This window comes from Pseudophryne corroboree, chromosome 7 (assembly GCF_028390025.1).
Source record: "Pseudophryne corroboree isolate aPseCor3 chromosome 7, aPseCor3.hap2, whole genome shotgun sequence".
Classification (NCBI taxonomy): domain Eukaryota; kingdom Metazoa; phylum Chordata; class Amphibia; order Anura; family Myobatrachidae; genus Pseudophryne; species Pseudophryne corroboree.
In genome coordinates, this window is record NC_086450.1 from 109,990,551 (window position 1) to 110,009,742 (window position 19,192).

General features: G+C 47.3%; 1 protein-coding gene across 3 annotated transcripts in view; it reads left to right on the plus strand.

The window, feature by feature from the left end:
* The window catches only part of PRPF40A (pre-mRNA processing factor 40 homolog A), a 266,234-nt gene that overhangs the window by 39,155 nt on the left and 207,887 nt on the right, over positions 1-19,192 (plus strand). For all 3 annotated transcript variants that reach the window (XM_063933527.1, XM_063933529.1, XM_063933528.1), the window contains exons 5-11: positions 8,720-8,750; positions 8,966-8,985; positions 9,207-9,281; positions 9,375-9,485; positions 10,676-10,796; positions 10,921-10,948; positions 11,814-12,092. In XM_063933527.1, coding sequence (XP_063789597.1) covers positions 8,720-8,750; positions 8,966-8,985; positions 9,207-9,281; positions 9,375-9,485; positions 10,676-10,796; positions 10,921-10,948; positions 11,814-12,092 — 665 coding nt within the window. The remainder of the gene's footprint in view (positions 1-8,719; positions 8,751-8,965; positions 8,986-9,206; positions 9,282-9,374; positions 9,486-10,675; positions 10,797-10,920; positions 10,949-11,813; positions 12,093-19,192) is intronic.

The following is a 19,192-nucleotide window of genomic DNA, read 5'->3' on the forward strand; positions in this document are numbered from 1 at the left end:
TCAGCTTCAGTCTGGTACAAAAGTGTGTTTTCTTTCCCCATCCATCCATTTGCTGGTTCTTCTCTGCCATGGGTCAATATCCAAACACTAATACCCTAGCCCTCACAATTAATTCTGTTACCCTAACATTCCAACCCTTAATCTTAATCTGAACCCAATCCCTGACACTAATGCTGGAACCAAACTGCTAATCCAGCTCGAAACCCTAATAACCACACCTTTTAAAATAACAGCCTAGGTGGGCCAAATGGTTCTTATCTGATGTCCTATTTTTTATTTCTATGTTTAAGTGGACCCATGTACACCTAAAGTGATTAGAGGACAGTTACTGCTGTGTACCAAGAAGGTCTGAATGGTTTCTTCAAAAAATTGCATTTTTTTTTTTATTTGGAGCAGCAGAATACATAGGTAGGGTCTGCGGTAGTGCAAGTAACTAGCGCTGTCCCATAAAGTAGTTCCGTTTGCTAGGCCCTTAGGGGAGAGGGGATTCTAGCACTTGATTCCTCTCTGGTGCAATGTTGTCTGCAGCTAGCCCACCAGCTTTTTTTCTGCCTCAGACTTTGTAAAAGGAGGTCATCATGTCATAATTTCCTCTTCAGCTCCTCTCACTGTGCACACTAGAATAGAACAGGCTGGTCATCTTCTCTCCTATCAGAAATTTTTTTTCCACTGTTACAATTTATACACACAATTAAAAAATAAAACTATCTGGGCTGGAGGTGTACAGTCCCTACTTATGTATAGGGACTATTCTGCTTTACCTGCTCATCTTTCGGTCCTTTTCTTCCTATATTCCTTCTTTACCATGCCTGGGAATGGAAGGAAGTCTAGGAGTCTTCATTACAAGAACAGTCTAGTAGCTTGCTTCTTTTAGACAGCTAGGGTACTAGCCACCCTCACAGCTGGTAGTGGGTACTTCAGGAGCCCCTCCTCCATCAGCTGTCCCAGAGGATCAGGAATCCTTCTTTCATTCTCCTCCCTTGACTTCCAAGCCTCCATGGGCTTGTTTAATTCTGTTTGGTTACTGTTTCTTCTACCAGAGAGAGACTATTTAATTTAGCCATGATCTCTAGAAACCAGAAGAGGAAAGATGCTGGAACACTTCAATCCTGGGAGGGCTCCAATTCAAATGCTTCAGGCTATATTTACCAAACTGCTGTTTCTTGGTGGGGTTCAGGTGAAAATTTAAAGCGACACTAACATTAAATGTAAAGCACACCTAAAACCCACTAAGAAGCAGCACCTTCTAAAAGCCGCTGCGTCATAAATATAGCCCTTCATATCAACTTGAGGATGACCTTGATTACTCCAATCAGTACCGACTTCTATAGCTGATGAGGAACCTGGAGATGTTCAGGGTATTGAGACCATAAAACAAGTCTTGCAAATTTTTGATTAGGAAGATCCTGAGGTTCACAAAGTTTCTTTCTTCAAGAGAAAACCTAAACAAGTTTACTTTTCCTTCCTTTCTGCAGCTGAAGAACCTCTTAGTGACTGCGTGGTCACATCCAGAGATAAAAATCCAAATTTCCCAAATGCTCTCTCTACCCACTTACTGTGGTGGATAGGACAAAATGAGAATCTCCTCCGTTAGTAGATTCTTTTATTACTTTTTTCCATGTTCTGCATCCCTTATGGACGATCCTAACAAGAAGCAATATTCCACAGTAAAGTGCATCTATGTTGTTTTAGGAGCTGCTCTCAGTTTCTGCTTGTGATAACCATCCTAGTTTCTGCCCGTGTCAACGAGGCAGATGGGTAGATCAGTTAGGTGATGGCCTGCCTCTGGTACACATAGATTGGAATTATGTTACCGTCCTGTATAGGGAATCCTCTGCAGGGTACAAGATAGACCATATTGGTATAGTCAGACAGTCCCATGGAGGCACACAAAGATACATGGCGAGGATAATGATGTGGGCAAAACACCATTTCTCTAACGTCCTAGTGGATGCTGGGGACTCCGTCAGGACCATGGGGAATAGCGGCTCCGCAGGAGACAGGGCACAAAAGTAAAAGCTTTAGGATCAGGTGGTGTGCACTGGCTCCTCCCCCTATGACCCTCCTCCAAGCCTCAGTTAGATTTTTGTGCCCGGCCGAGAAGGGTGCAATCTAGGTGGCTCTCCTAAAGAGCTGCTTAGAGTAAAAGTTTTGTTAGGTTTTTTATTTTCAGTGAGTCCTGCTGGCAACAGGCTCACTGCATCGAGGGACTTAGGGGAGAGAAGTGAACTCACCTGCGTGCAGGATGGATTGGCTTCTTAGGCTACTGGACACCATTAGCTCCAGAGGGAGTCGGAACACAGGTCTCACCCTGGGGTTCGTCCCGGAGCCGCGCCGGCGACCCCCTTGCAGATGCCGAAAAGTGAAGAGGTCCAGAAACCGGCGGCAGAAGACTTTTCAGTCTTCATAAGGTAGCGCACAGCACTGCAGCTGTGCGCCATTGTTGTCAGCACACTTCATAACAGCGGTCACTGAGGGTGCAGGGTGCTGGGGGGGGCGCCCTGGGCAGCAATGATAGTACCTTATTCTGGCTAAAAATACATCACATATAGCCCCTGGGGGCTATATGGATGTATTTAACCCCTGCCAGGTCTCAGAAAAACGGGAGAAGAAGCCCGCCGAAAAGGGGGCGGGGCCTATTCTCCTCAGCACACAGCGCCATTTTCCCTCACAGAAATGCTGGTGGGAAGGCTCCCAGGCTCTCCTCTGCACTGCACTACAGAAACAGGGTTAAAACAGAGAGGGGGGGCACTGATTTGGCGATATGACTACATATATTAAAATGCTATAAGGGAAAAGCACTTATATAAAGGTTGTCCCTGTATAATTATAGCGTTTTTGGTGTGTGCTGGCAAACTCTCCCTCTGTCTCCCCAAAGGGCTAGTAGGTCCTGTCCTCTATCAGAGCATTCCCTGTGTGTGTGCTGTGTGTCGGTACGTGTGTGTCGACATGTATGAGGACGATGTTGGGAGGCGGAGCAAATTGCCTGTAATGGTGATGTCACTCTCTAGGGAGTCGACACCGGAATAGATGGCTTATTTAAGGAATTACGTGATAATGTCAACACGCTGCAAGTCGGTTGACGACATGAGACGGCCGGCAAACATATTAGTATCTGTCCAGGCGTCTAAAACACCGTCAGGGACGTTATAATGCCCATTTTACCTCAGTCGGTCGACACAGACACGGACACTGACTCAAGTGTCGACGGTGAAGAAACAAACGTATTTTCCTTTAGGGCCACACGTTACTTGTTAAGGGCAATGAAGGAGGTGTTACATATTTCTGATACTACAAGTACCACAAAAAAGGGTATTATGTGGGGTGTGGAAAAACTACCTATAGTTTTTCCTGAATCAGATAAATTAAATGAAGTGTGTGATGAGGCGCGGGGTTCCCCCGATAGAAAATTATTGGCGGTATACCCTTTCCCGCCAGAAGTTAGGGCGCGTTGGGAAACACCCCTTAGGGTGGATAAGGCGCTCACACGCTTATCAAAACAAGTGGCGGTACCGTCTCCAGATACGGCCGCCCTCAAGGAGCCAGCTGATAGGAGGCTGGAAAATATCCTAAAAAGTATATACACACATACTGGTGTTATACTGCGACCAGCGATCGCCTCAGCCTGGATGTGCAGCGCGGGGGTGGCTTGGTCGGATTCCCTGACTGAAAATATTGATACCCTTGACAGGGACAGTATTTTATTTACTATAGAGCATTTAAAGAATGCATTTCTATATATGCGAGATGCACAGAGGGATATTTGCACTCTGGCATCAAGAGTAAGTGCGATGTCCATATCTGCCAAAAGATGTTTATGGACACGACAGTGGTCAGGTGATGCAGATTCCAAACGGCACAAAGATGTATTGCCGTATAAAGGGGAGGAGTTATTTGGGGGTCGGTCCATCGGACCTGGTGGCCACGGCAACTGCTGGGAAATCCACCGTTTTTACCTTAAGTCAAATCTATGCAGAAAAAGACACCGTCTTTTCAGCCTCAGTCCTTTCGTCCCCATAAGCATATCTGCCCAGGGATAGAGGAAAGGGAAGAAGACTGCAGCAGGCAGCCCATTCCCAGGAACAGAAGCTTTCCACCGCTTCTGCCAAGTTCTCAGCATGACGCTGGGGCCGTACAGGACCCCTGGATCCTACAAGTAGTATCCCAGGGGTACAGATTGGAAAGTCGAGACGTTTCCCCTCGCAGGTTCCTGAAGTCTGCTTTACCAACGTCTCCCTCCGTCAGGGAGCCAGTATTGGAAACAATTCACAAGCTGTATTCCCAGCAGGTGATAATCAAAGTACCCCTCCTACAACAAGGAAAGGGGTATTATTCCACACTATATTGTGGTACTGAAACAAGAAGGCTCGGTGAGACCTATTCTAAATCTGAAATATTTGAACACTTACAAAGGTTCAAATCAAGATGGAGTCACTCAGAGCAGTGATAGCGAACCAGGAAGAAGGGGACTATATGGTGTCCCGGGACATCAGGGATGCTTACCTCCATGTCCCAATTTGCCCTTCTCACCAAGGGTATCTCAGGTTCGTGGTACAGAACTGTCACTATCAGTTTCAGACGCTGCCGTTTGGATTGTCCACGGCACTCCGGGTCTTTACCAAGGTAATGCCCGAAATGATGATTCTTCTTCGAAGAAAATGGACGACCTCCTGATAAGAGCAAGGTCCAGAGAACAGTTGGAGGTCGGAGTAGCACTATCTCAAGTAGTTCTACGACAGCACGGGTGGATTCTAAATATTCCAAAACCGCAGTTGTTTCCGACGACACGTCTGCTGTTCCTAGGGACTGGACACAGTCCAGAAAAAGGTGTTTCTCCCGGAGGAGAAAGCCAGGGAGTTATCCGAGCTAGTCAGGAACCTCCTAAAACCAGGAAAAGTGTCAGTGCATCATTGCACAAGAGTCCTGGGAAAAATGGTGGCTTATTACGAAGCGATTCCATTCGGCAGATTCCACGCAAGAACTTTTCAGTGGGATCTGCTGGACAAATGGTCCGGATCGCATCTTCAGATGCATCAGCGGATAACCCTATCTCCAAGGACAAGGGTGTCTCTCCTGTGGTGATTACAGAGTGCTCATCTTCTAGAGGGCCGCAGATTCGGCATTCAGGATTGGATGCTGGTGACCACGGAGGCCAGCCTGAGAGGCTGGGGAGCAGTCACACACGGAAAAAAATTCCAGGGAGTGTGATTAAGTCTGGAGACTTTTCTCCACATAAATATACTGGAGCTAAGGGCAATTTATAATGCTCTAAGCTTAGCAAGACCTCTGCTTCAAGGTCAGCCGGTATTGATCCAGTGGGACAACATCACGGCAGTCGCCCACGTAAACGGACAGGGCGGCACAAGAAGCAGGAGGGCAATGGCAAAAACTGCAAGGATTCTTCGCTGGGCGGAAAATCATGTGATAGCACTGTCAGCAGTGTTCATTCCGGGAGTGGACAACTGGGAAGCAGACTTCCTCAGCAGGCACGACCTCCACCCGGGAGAGTGGGGATTTCATCGGGAAGTTTTCCGCATGATTGTGAACCGTTGGGAAAGACCAAAGGTGTACATGATGGCGTCCCGCCTGAACAAAAAACTGGACAGGTATTGCGCCAGGTCAAGAGACTTTCAGGCAATAGCTGTGGACGTTCTGGTAACACCGTGGGCGTACCAGTCGGTGTATGTGTTCCCTCCTCTGCTTCTCATACCCAAGGTATTGAGAATTATAAGACGTAGAGGAGTAAGAACTATACTCGTGGCTCCGGATTGGCCAAGAAGGACTTGGTACCCGGAACTTCAAGAGATACTCACAGAGGACTCATGACCTCTGCCGCTAAGAAGGGACTTGCTTCAGCACGTACCATGTCTGTTCCAAGACTTACCGCGGCCGCGTTTGACGGCATGGCGGTTGAACGCCGGATCCTAAGGGAAAAAGGCATTCCGGAAGAGGTCATTCCTACCCTGGTAAAAGCCAGGAAGGACGTGACCGCACAACATTATCACCACATGTGGCGAAAATATGTTGCGTGGTGTGAGGCCAGGAAGGCTCCACGAAGAAATTTCAACTCGGTCGATTCCTGCATTTCCTGCAAACAGGAGTGTCTATGGGCCTCAGATTGGGGTCCATTAAGGTTCAAATTTCGGCCCTGTCGATTTTCTTCCAGAAAGAATTGGCTTCAGTTCCTGAAGTCCAGAAGTTTGTCAAGGGAGTACTGCATATACAACCCCCTTTTGTGCCTCCAGTGGCACTGTGGGATCTCAACGTAGTTCTGGGATTCCTCAAATCACATTGGTTTAAACCGCTCAAATCTGTGGATTTGAAATATCTCACATGGAAAGTGACCATGATGTTGGCCCTGGCCTCGGCCAGGCGAGTGTCAGAATTGGCGGCTTTGTCTCACAAAAGCCCATATCTGATTGTCCATTCGGACAGGGCAGAGCTGCGGACTCGTCCCCAGTTTCTCCCTAAGGTGGTGTCAGCGTTTCACCTGAACCAGCTTATTGTGGTACCTGCGGCTACTAGGGACTTGGAGGACTCCAAGTTGCTAGATGTTGTCAGGGCCCTGAAAATATCGGTTTCCAGGACGGCTGGAGTCAGGAAAACTGACTTGCTGTTATCCTGTATGCACCCAACAAACTGGGTGCTCTTGCTTCTAAGCAGACGATTGCTAGTTGGATGTGTAGTACAATTCAGCTTGCACATTCTGTGGCAGGCCTGCCACAGCCAAAAATGTAAATGCCCATTCCACAAGGAAGGTGGGCTCATCCTGGGCGGCTGCCCGAGGGGTCTCGGCATTACAACTCTGCCGAGCAGCTACGTGGTCGGGGGGAGAACACGTTTGTAAAATTCTACAAATTTGATACCCTGGCTAAAGAGGACCTGGAGTTCTCTCATTCGGTGCTGCAGAGTCATCCGCACTCTCCCGCCCGTTTGGGAGCTTTGGTATAATCCCCATGGTCCTGACGGAGTCCCCAGCATCCACTAGGACGTTAGAGAAAATAAGATTTTACTTACCGATAAATCTATTTCTCGTAGTCCGTAGTGGATGCTGGGCGCCCATCCCAAGTGCGGATTGTCTGCAATACTTGTACATAGTTATTGGTACAAAAAATCGGGTTATTATTGTTGTGAGCCATCTTTTCAGAGGCTCCGCTGTTATCATGCTGTTAACTTGGTTCAGATCACAGGTTGTACAGTGTGATTGGTGTGGCTGGTATGAGTCTTACCCGGGATTCAAAATCCTTCCTTATTGTGTACGCTCGTCCGGGCACAGTATCCTAACTGAGGCTTGGAGGAGGGTCATAGGGGGAGGAGCCAGTGCACACCACCTGATCCTAAAGCTTTTACTTTTGTGCCCTGTCTCCTGCGGAGCCGCTATTCCCCATGGTCCTGACGGAGTCCCCAGCATCCACTACGGACTACGAGAAATAGATTTATCGGTAAGTAAAATCTCTTATTATCCCTGCTATATCCAGTCCTCCCGCACCATGATACCTAAATTTGTTATTTTGCTCTTTGCAACAGGAACACTTTAAACCACTGAAGCCCAATCTCAAGAGTTTGATGTAGAAGACATGTAGTTTTCTGCTAGGCGGGTATTGTAACTTGGTGCGTTATTTTGTTATTACCATTTTTTGGTGTTTCATGATAGTGTGGTTATCTGGATGCAGCCTACCGTCTTGCTGAATGTTGTGCCAAACGTCCACTTTGATCAGCAGATTGTAATTCCAACATTACTTTCGGAAAAACCATAGAAGATTAATATTTTCTTCACTCTTTGAACATGGATGTGCGGAATGCAGATGAGTTATTTGTTCTCCATGACTTTCACAAGTGGTGTTGGCTTGCTTCACATCAGACGGCTCGTTGTTATTTCACAGGTTTACATTACTGAAGGGCATCTTGGTTCCTCAAAGTCCAACAGATCTTTCCACTATATCAGTCGGTGCCTCTGGGCATCATGTGGCCTCTCCTGTACAGATGTGCAAGGCAACGACTTGATCTGCTGTTCACATATCTGTAAAATTATCTGTTTGCCACCTTTGCTTCAAAAGATGAGATTTTTGGATGCAAGGTGCTGAGCACTTTTTCAGTACACTCCTTCCCTTCAGGACTGCTTTGTGGCATCCCCTGTGTTGCATGGTCGCCCATTGGATAAAGGTCAGAGAAGGATTTTTGTTCTTACTGTAAAATCCATTTCTCTGATTCCATGGGGGCACCCTCCTAGTTTGCGGATTAGTGTTCTGTTGTGTTGGTTCTGTTCCATCCTTCATTCTGTTGGGACAGTTTGGTCCTGTGTGTTCTCTCTCTCTCTCTCTCTCTCTCTCTCTCCCCCCCCCCCCCCCCCTGTGGCTTAGTTAGAGTGAACTGAGGTTTTTTGGCCATACAGGGTATAGCGGGGGAGGAGCCCAGTATCATAGCAGTTACGTTTTAAAGTGCCAGGCTCCATTTGCCACTATCTATACCACCGTGTTTCCCAAGGAATCAGAAAAAAATTTTTATGGTAAGTAACCTCTGAGAAAAGTAAACTTGTCCTAGTACTCAACAAAAAATAATAATCCATTATGAAGTGCAATTTTTACTTGTTTTGGTAGACTCATATTTTACACCATTGCTTTTTCACTTCTTTATGTTGTCTCCATTCTCTGCATGTTATTTTGGTTACAATGCACTGTTAAGACGTCTTAAATTTATTAACTCATTTGTGTTTCAACAGCCTGGTGTGAACAGCTTGGATCCCACACTTGGTATGTAGTATACTTATTACGTATTGTAATAAGTTTGTGTTGCCATCAGTACTCGCTATAGCTAATAAAAATAGATTTACTCAGATTATTTTTTAAACTGGTGTCAATTGTCTGTATCTAATTTCTCTATGCAATCTTATATCTTCTGGAATTTTTCTTTTTAACTATTAATTGGAAAGTGTTTGAATTGTTTTCTTTTTTTTTTTCTCCCTTAGTTCCACCAACAGTTACACAGGTAAGTCATCAACTTTTATAGTTTTAGTGCAAAAATGGGTCAATTGATAACAATTGCATCTATAGATCTTAAAATATAATTTACATACATTATAATCCTTGTGTTCGAATACGAGTGTATATGTGTAATGTGTTTTTATTTATTGTTCTTCCACTGTGCATGGCAAATCAGTCATAGTTTTCTTGAAAACCCTAACCATTTGATGTTTGTTTTCATTCTAGGCCCCACATCCTGTAATTTCAGCACCGCCCGCTATTACCGCAAATAGTACAGCTAATGAAGAACCCTCCAGACCGGTAATTCACTTATTTAATTTGTGTCTCAGCGTGATAGATTTATTTTCCCATTCTCTCACACAGTGATTTTCATTTTTCCTTTCCCACTGGCAGAAATCTTTATGGACCGAGCATAAATCACCAGATGGTAGGACGTATTATTATAATATTGAAACCAAGCAATCTACATGGGAGAAACCAGATGATATGAAAACCCCCACCGAGGTAAATCATTTTTTTATTGCTCTTGGTTTAATAAGAAGCTGTCAGATTTGAAGCATACTTTCTTATTTACATGTAGTGACCACGGGAAGCAAACAAAAAGGAAAGATTAAAAAAATAAAAATAAAATAGTGTACTTGCATAGCTAAACAGAAAATGTTTTGACATTTCTCGAATTGATCCTTTTGAATAATGATGCTGCAGTGTTAACTTCCATGATGTAGTATGACTCTCTTCACTAATTAATAAAAAGCTAGTAACCTAGTTGTATGTAAGTGAAGGAACAATATGTCGCCCCGTCCTTCATATATCGTTGTGGTGTCTACCTGGGATCCGATATGTCAGCCTGCCCTGCCGGCAGAATGACTGGGTACAAATTGCTTAGTGTGTACCCAGCGTAATGCAATCCAGAAGGAGTTGGACTGATCGCTAGGCAGTGATTTTTGCTGTCCTGCGTTCAAATAGTGGCCGCCTACAGGGGGAGTGTATTTTAGCTGTGCAAGTGTGCGATCGCATGTGTGGCAGAGCTGCACAAACTGACTTTGTGCAGTCTGTGCGCAGCCCAGGACTTACTCAGCTGCTACGATCACATCAGGCTGTTCGGGACCGGATTTGATGTCACACACTCCCTGCAAATGCTTGATCCCGCCTGCGTTTTTCCGGACACTCCCTGAAAACGATCAGTTGCCACCCACAAACGCCCTCTTCCTGTCAGTCTCCTTTATGAACTGGCGTGCAAATGGATCCTTCGCACACAATACCGGCGATCCCCTTGGCATCCGTCCGTCGTGTATACGCATTGCGGTGCATGCACAGTTCGGATCTGATTGGCTGCTGTGCGAAAACTCACAGCAGCGATCAGATCTGAATGACCCCCCCCACCCAAAGTCTGAGAGGCCATACACTGTCGGGCAATACGTACCAGGATACACAAAACAACAACTTTTTGTAAGTAGTAATTCAGGGAATTGGCATGACCCAGGGTAACATCAATGTATATGTTGGAAAACGGTTTTCTTTGTGTGGTGTTGTCCCCCTTCCCTGGGATGACGACGTAACCGCTTTTCAGTTTATTTTCTTCAATAGAACTACAGAAAATCTGTGTGGTCATGATGTGGTGGTTTTATTTTTGTTACATTATTTTAATCCCTTGCAATCTTGTTTGTTCACTTTTATTTTTATTTTTTTTAAAGCAATTATTGTCCAAATGTCCCTGGAAGGAGTTTAAATCAGACTCTGGGAAACCATACTACTACAACTCCCAGACAAAGGAGTCTCGTTGGGCCAAACCTAAAGAGCTGGAGGACCTTGAAGGTAGTCTGACTTCTGTTACTGGGCATAAGCTACTGCATACATTCTGTTTCTCTTACTGCAAGCAAAATGGCAAATTTCTACTTCAGTTGTAAATGAGCTCTCTTTTTGTTTTTTTCCTGCACAGCGATGATTAAAGCAGAGGAAAGCAGCAGGTATGTCAATGAATGGTTTGTCGAAATATGTAAACCTTTCAAAACCTGTCTATGTTAAAAGGGATGGTGGAGGGGGCTCAACTTTTGAGTAATTAATTTAAAATGCTTTTAAGTTGTCTGTCCCTTTCTCTCCCCTATTATAGTTTTATGTAGCGAAGAAAAAAACGCATTTTGCTTGCCACCTCTGGAAGTCTCCTTTTAATCGAACTGGCTAAAAAAAATTTTCAAAAAACTACTCAAATTATTTTTATTATGACTGAATTAGTTTAAGAACATCTATTTTTAAAACATTTGTAATAATAATTTAACCATCAATGGCTGATATTTTGGACCATCATAGCTATACATTTTCCAGGCAGCTGTGATTAGCACGGCAGACACTGGGGGAGGGAACTAGGAAGCATAAGGGTCGGGAAGTCCCTCTGAGATTGGCAGCTGCCCAGTGGGTGTTTGTGACTGGTCATATCAAATGCAACCATGTCAGGGAAGGCCCATCCTGGCATTGTCACGTCAGATGCGAGCATTCCAGGCAAGTGGCTAGGGATTCCTCTCGGGTCATTAAGTTGCTGGGGTAACCATGTCATTTCTTAATGCATGGCTGTGCATATGGACAGCCACTTGCTGGCTTCAGGGTAATGCTGCGTGTGCAGCAGTATGATGTTTTAACCTTAATCACAGCAGAAATCTTAAACTGCTGAAGAGCTGCAGCAGGGAGATACCAAGTATAAGTTGCTGTAGCCATGAATATGTGCAAAATAATGCAGTACGTGATACACTAACCTACAATGACTGATAATTGAGTTAATCTTGTAGCCCCTGTGTTAAAATTGTGCTTAATTAATGTTTTGTCTTTTTCTTTTTGCAGTGTTCCGGACACCACTGCTTCTGCTCCTGTTGCAGCTCCTGTTCATTCCGCTCCAGTTGCGGAGATGATCAGCATCCCTACACCGATACCTATATCAATAGCTGCCGAACCAGAGCTTATGTCCACTCCCACAACCCCTGCCATAGACTTTGAAAACATGGTCAATGACTCTGGAGAGGAGCAAATTCATTCTGTGTCGTCGTCGATTCAAGACAAGGACCCAGAAGTAAGCAGCAGCGGTGTCATGGAAGATTCCTCCAAGCAAGACGTTTTGGCTGAGTAAGTATATACTTGTGTGACTGTGAGAAATGTGTCCCTTTTTTGGCGGTTAAAACACCTTGTATATTAATTTATCTTGCGTCCTAGAGGATACTGGGGTCCACATTAGTACCATGGGATGTAGACTGGTCCACTAGGAGCCTTTGGCAGTTTAAGAAATCAGTAGTGTGCACTGGCTCCTCCCTCTATGCCCCTCCTACCAGACTCAGTCTAGAAAATATGCCCCGAGGAGCCGGTCATGCTTGGGAAGCTCCTGAAGAGTTTTCTGCATTTATTTTCTATTTTATTGTTTTCAGGCAGGTCTGGCTGGCACCTTCCTGCCTGCTTCGTGGGACTTCGGGGGAGGAACGGCCCAACCTCCCAAGGGTTAATGGTCCCGTTCCCCGCTGACAGAACACTGAGCTCCTGAGGGTCCTATTCGCAAGCCCGACCACGGCGAGCGTACAGACTCGCAGCACGCGGCCACCCCTACAGAGCCAGGAGAGTGGTGAGTAGGTGGCCTGCGTCCCGGTTAGTGGGTCGCCAGCTGTAATGGCGGCATAAGGGTAGGAGCGCAGTGCTGCATGCACGCTGCGCTCCATGCTTTAGATGCACTGTGTGACCGCTGTGAGGGACAGCTGGAGCCACTACTATTACCCACAACTGGCACATATTACAGGGGGTTTAACCCACTGTAACCCTTATTATGCACCTCAGCCAGTATAAAAAGCTTGAAGACCGCGTGCCATTACGGGGGCGGGGCCTTCACTATGAGCAGATCCAGCAGCTCACCAGCGCCATTTCCCTTCTGCAGCTTACACAGGCAGCCTGACAGGAAAGCGCAGCTCCTCGACAGGGACTCCAGAACACCTCAGCGGTACCAGGGGTCATAGCAAAGGGGGGGAGCAATAATTTGGTGTACTAAGCCCTATTAAGGGTATTTGGTTTGCGACCCAGCTAAGTCTATGCTTTAGCTATAGGGGTGCTATGTGCCTGGCTCTGAAACTGTCTCTCCCTAGAAGGGCTCTTTTGTGGGTTAACTGTGCTTTTAACCTATTCCTCACTGTGTGTGTGTGTGTGTTTTCTTTTACATTTATCATGGCAAAGGAGTGTGTATCATGCACAGCAGAGTGCTTTTCTCAATCTTGGGGTTCACTGCCGTGTACTCAGGATAGTACACATTCTCAGGCTAGTGGAACTGAACCTGTTTGGTTAGATACATTAAAGGGGATGATTTAAAATATTTCAAACACATTGTCCCAAAATGACAAGGAGATGCAATATTTAAGGCAATCTGTAGATGACCTGATGAATAGAGATTCAGTGGTCATCCCACCGTCTCATACCCCTGCTATTTGTCCACGGAAGCGTACTCTAGCCCAAATCATGCAGGCTGATACCGATGATGATGTATCAGACCCGGAGGAGGAGGTGGGCTTAGTGGGGGGGAGGGGGGGGGGGGGGAATGCAGCTTTAGCACAGGGAATACAGGCCCTGATTGAAGCTATAAGAGAGGTCTTGCACACTCCTGACAGTGTCGGGGGACGAGGAGGAATCCTTTTTCTCTGACGTCCTAGTGGATGCTGGGAACTCCGTAAGGACCATGGGGAATAGACGGGCTCCGCAGGAGACTGGGCACTCCAAGAAAGAACTAGGACTACTGGTGTGCACTGGCTCCTCCCTCTATGCCCCTCCTCCAAACCTCAGTTAGAATCTGTGCCCGGCTCGAGCTGGTTGCACACTAGGGGCTCTCCTGAGCTTCTAGTAAAGTATTTATTAGGTTTTTTATTTTCAGTGAGATCTGCTGGCAACAGACTCACTGCTACGAGGGACTTAGGGGAGAGAAGCGAACCTACCTGCTTGCAGCTAGCTTGGGCTTCTAGGCTACTGGACACCATTAGCTCCAGAGGGATCGAACACAGGCCCAGCCTCGGTCGTCCGGTCCCGGAGCCGCGCCGCCGTCCCCCTTACAGAGCCAGAAGCAAGAAGAACGTCCTGGAAATCGGCGGCTGAAGACTGTGGTCTTCATTAAGGTAGTGCACAGCACTGCAGCTGTGCGCCATTGCTCCCTATGCACACCACATACTCCGGTCACTGATGGGTGCAGGGCTGCAATTAGAGTGCCTTAAATTGGAAAACAGCACACAATATAGTCTAATAAACTATATATGTGCAAAAATCCCCTGCCATCATAAGAATAAAAGAGCGGGAGAAGCCCGCCAAGAAGGGGGCGGGGCTATCTCCCTCAGCACACTGGCGCCATTTCCTCTTCACAGCTCCGCTGGAAGACAGCTCCCCAGGCTCTCCCCTGCAGTTTCCAGGCTCAAAGGGTAAAAAAGAGAGGGAGGGCACTAAATTTAGGCGCAAACTGTATTTATATAGCTGCTATAGGGAAAATCACTTTGTGTAGTGTAAATCCCTGATTATATAGCGCTGTGGTGTGTGCTGGCATACTCTCTCTCTGTCTCCCCAAAGGACTTTGTGGGGTCCTGTCCTCAGTCAGAGCATTCCCTGTGTGTGTGTGGTGTGTCGGTACGGCTGTGTCGACATGTTTGATGAGGAGGCTTATGTGGAGGCGGAGCAGGTGCCGATAAATGTGATGTCACCCCCTGCGGGGTCGACACCAGAGTGGATGGATATGTGGAAGGTTTTACACGACAGTGTCAACTCCTTACATAAAAGGTTCGATGACATAACAGCTGTGGGACAGCCGGCTTCTCAGCCAGTGCCTGCCCAGGCGTCTCAAAGGCCATCAGGGGCTCAAAAACGCCCGCTACCTCAGATGGCAGACACAGATGTCGACACAGAGTCTGACTCCAGTGTCGACGAGGACGAGACTAATGTACATTCCACTAGGCCCATCCGTTGCATGATTACGGCAATAAAAAATGTGTTGCACATTTCTGACATTAACCCAGGTACCACTAAAAAGGGTATTATGTTTGGGGAGAAAAAGCAACCAGTGGTTTTTCCCCCATCAGATGAGTTGAATGAAGTGTGTGAAGAAGCGTGGGCTTCCCCCGATAAGAAACTAGTGATTTCTAAAAAGTTACTGATGGCGTACCCTTTCCCGCCAGAGGACAGGTTACGTTGGGAGACATCCCCGAGGGTGGATAAAGCGCTCACACGCTTGTCAAAAAAGGTGGCACTACCGTCTCAGGATACGGCCGCCTTAAAGGAGCCTGCGGATAGAAAGCAGGAGGCTATCCCGAAGTCTGTATATACACACTCAGGTACTATACTGAGACCTGCTATTGCTTCAGCATGGATGTGCAGTGCTGCAGCAGCGTGGTCGGATTCCCTGTCTGATAACATTGATTCCCTTGACAGGGACACTATATTGCTAACCATAGAGCATATTAAAGACGTAGTCTTATATATGAGAGATGCACAGAGGGATATTTGCCGGCTGGCATCTAGAATTAATGCAATGTCCATTTCTGCCAGGAGAGTATTATGGACTCGGCAGTGGACAGGTGATGCGGATTCTAAAAGGCACATGGAGGTTTTGCCTTACAAGGGTGAGGAATTGTTTGGGGATGGTCTCTCGGACCTCGTTTCCACAGCAACAGCTGGGAAGTCGACATTTTTACCTCAGGTTCCCTCACAGCCTAAGAAAGCACCGTATTATCAGGTACAGTCCTTTCGGCCCCAGAAAGGCAAGCGGGTTAAAGGCGCGTCCTTTCTGCCCAGAGGCAGGGGTAGAGGGAAAAAGCTGCACCATACAGCCAGTTCCCAAGAACAAAAATCCTCCCCTGCTTCCACTAAATCCACCGCATGACGCTGGGGCTCCACTGGTGGAGCCAGGTGCGGTGGGGGCCCGTCTCCGGAACTTCAGCGACCGGTGGGTTCGCTCACAGGTGGATCCCTGGGTTCTACAAGTGGTATCTCAAGGGATACAAGCTGGAATTCGAGACGTCTGCCCCTCGCCGTTACCTCAAATCCGCCTTGCCAGCTACTCCCCAGGACAGGGAGGCAGTGCTGGCGGCAATTCACAAGCTGTACCTCCAGCAGGTGATAATCAAAGTTCCCCTCCTTCAACAGGGACGGGGTTACTATTCCACAATGTTTGTGGTACCGAAACCAGACGGTTCGGTGAGACCCATTCTAAATTTGAAATCCTTGAACACTTATATAAGGAAGTTCAAGTTCAAAATGGAATCGCTCAGGGCGGTTATTGCAAGCCTGGAAGAGGGGGATTACATGGTATCACTGGACATCAAGGATGCTTATCTGCATGTCCCCATTTACCCACCTCACCAGGTGTACCTCCGTTTTGTGGTACAGGACTGCCATTACCAATTCCGGACGTTGCCGTTTGGTCTGTCCACGGCACCGAGGGTATTTACCAAAGTAATGGCCGAAATGATGATACTCCTTCGAAAGAAGGGAGTTATAATTATCCCGTACTTGGACGATCTCCTTATAAAGGCGAGGTACAGGGAGCAGTTGTTGGTCGGAGTAGCACTATCTCAGGAAGTGCTACAACAGCACGGCTGGATTCTGAATATTCCAAAGTCGCAGCTGGTTCCTACGACGCGTCTGCTGTTCCTGGGTATGATTCTGGACACAGAACAGAAGAAGGTGTTTCTCCCGGAGGAGAAGGCCAAGGAGTTGTCCTCTCTGGTCAGAGACCTCCTGAAACCAAAACGGGTGTCGGTGCATCACTGCACGCGAGTCCTGGGAAAGATGGTAGCTTCTTACGAGGCAATTCCATTCGGCAGGTTCCATGCAAGGATCTTTCAGTGGGATCTGTCAGACAAGTGGTCCGGATCGCATCTTCAGATGCATCGGCTGATCACCCTCTCCCCGAGGGCCAGGGTGTCTCTGCTGTGGTGGCTGCAGAGTGCTCATCTTCTAGAGGGCCGCAGATTCGGCATACAGGACTGGGTCCTGGTGACCACGGATGCAAGCCTCAGAGGTTGGGGGGCAGTCACTCAGGGAAGAAACTTCCAAGGACAATGGTCGAGTCAGGAGGCTTCCCTACACATAAATATTCTGGAACTAAGGGCCATTTACAATGCCCTAAGTCAGGCAAGACCCCTGCTTCAAAACCAGCCGGTGCTGATTCAGTCAGACAACATCACGGCGGTCGCCCATGTAAACCGACAGGGCGGCACAAGAAGCAGGATGGCGATGGCAGAAGCCACAAGGATTCTCCGATGGGCGGAAAATCACGTGATAGCACTGTCAGCAGTGTTCATTCCGGGAGTGGACAACTGGGAAGCAGACTTCCTCAGCAGGCACAACCTCCACCCGGGAGAGTGGGGACTTCATCCAGAAGTCTTCCAGCTGATTGTAAATCGTTGGGAAAGGCCACAGGTGGACATGATGGCGTCCCGCCTCAACAAAAAGCTAAAAAGATATTGCGCCAGGTCAAGGGACCCTCAGGCGATATCTGTGGACGCTCTAGTGACACCGTGGGTGTACCAGTCGGTTTATGTGTTCCCTCCTCTTCCTCTCATACCAAAGGTGCTGAGGATAATAAGAAAGAGAGGAGTAAGAACCTATAGTCATCGTTCCGGATTGGCCAAGACGGACTTGGTACCCGGAACTACAAGAAATGATCTCAGAGGACACTTGGCCTCTGCCTCTCAGACAGGACCTGCTACAGCAGGGGCCCTGTCTATTCCAAGACTTACCGCGGCTGCGTTTGACGGCATGGCGGTTGAACGCCGGATCCTGATGGGAAAGGGCATTCCGGTTGAAGTCATTCCTACGCTGATAAAAGCTAGGAAGGATGTGACAGCAAAACATTATCACCGCATATGGCGAAAATATGTTGCTTGGTGTGAGGCTATGAAGGCCCCCACAGAAGAATTTCAGCTGGGTCGATTTCTGCACTTCCAACAGTCAGGAGTGACTATGGGCCTAAAATTGGGATCCATTAAAGTCCAGATTTCGGCCCTGTCTATTTTCTTTCAAAAAGAACTGGCTTCACTGCCTGAAGTTCAGACATTTGTTAAGGGAGTGCTGCATATTCAGCCCCCTTTTGTGCCCCCAGTGGTACCTTGGGATCTCAACGTTGTGTTGGATTTCCTAAAATCACATTGGTTTGAGCCACTTCAGACCGTGGAATTAAAATATCTCACGTGGCCTTGGCTTCGGCTAGGCGGGTGTCAGAATTGGCGGCTTTGTCCTGTAAAAGCCCCTATCTGATCTTCCATATGTACAGAGCAGAATTGAGGACTCGTCCCCAATTCCTCCCTAAGGTGGTATCAGCGTTTCATTTGAACCAACCTATTGTGCCTGCGGCTGCTCGAGACTTGGAGGCTTCCAAGTTGCTGGACGTAGTCCGGGCCCTGAAAATCTATGTTTCCAGGACGGCTAGAGTCAGAAAGACTGACTCGCTGTTTCAAAGCTGTCAAAGCTGTTGGTACAGCAAAACGTGTTGGTAGGAGGAGCCGGACACCATTGATTTTCTATCCAAACCTGGAATACGCCTAGAAGTCCATCAGTTTGCACAAACGGGGAATCTGCAGTCATCCGCAAAGGTGCACAAGATAGAAAATCAATGGTGTCCGGCTCCTTCCCAACGCGTTTTGCTGTACCAACAGCTTTGTCAAAGCTGTTGGTACAGCAAAACGCGTTGGTAAGGAGGAGCCGGACACCATTGATTTTCTATCCGAACCTGGAATACGCCTAGAAGTCCATCAGTTTGCACAAACGGGGAATCTGCAGTCATCCGCAAAAGTGCACAAGACCTAGCTTTCAATAGGACTAAGCTCTGTCCGGAATCAAGCATTTAAACGTCTATTTCTACACTTCATGTGGACTGTGACTTGTCAGTATTGAATCTGTCCCCAGGACTGTGGCATTTTTCCATATACTTACTGCATATGAATATGCCCGGCTTCATTATGTGGTAATCTACCAAAGAAACTGCTGTGCTTGCCCTAATGTTGCAATTTTAATTCAATATTCATTCTATTTCTCTATCGTCCTAGTGGATGCTGGGGTTCCTGAAAGGACCATGGGGAATAGCGGCTCCGCAGGAGACAGGGCATAAAAAGTAAAGCTTTAGGATCAGGTGGTGTGCACTGGCTCCTCCCCCTATGACCCTCCTCCAAGCCTCAGTTAGATTTTTGTGCCCGGCCGAGAAGGGTGCAATCTAGGTGGCT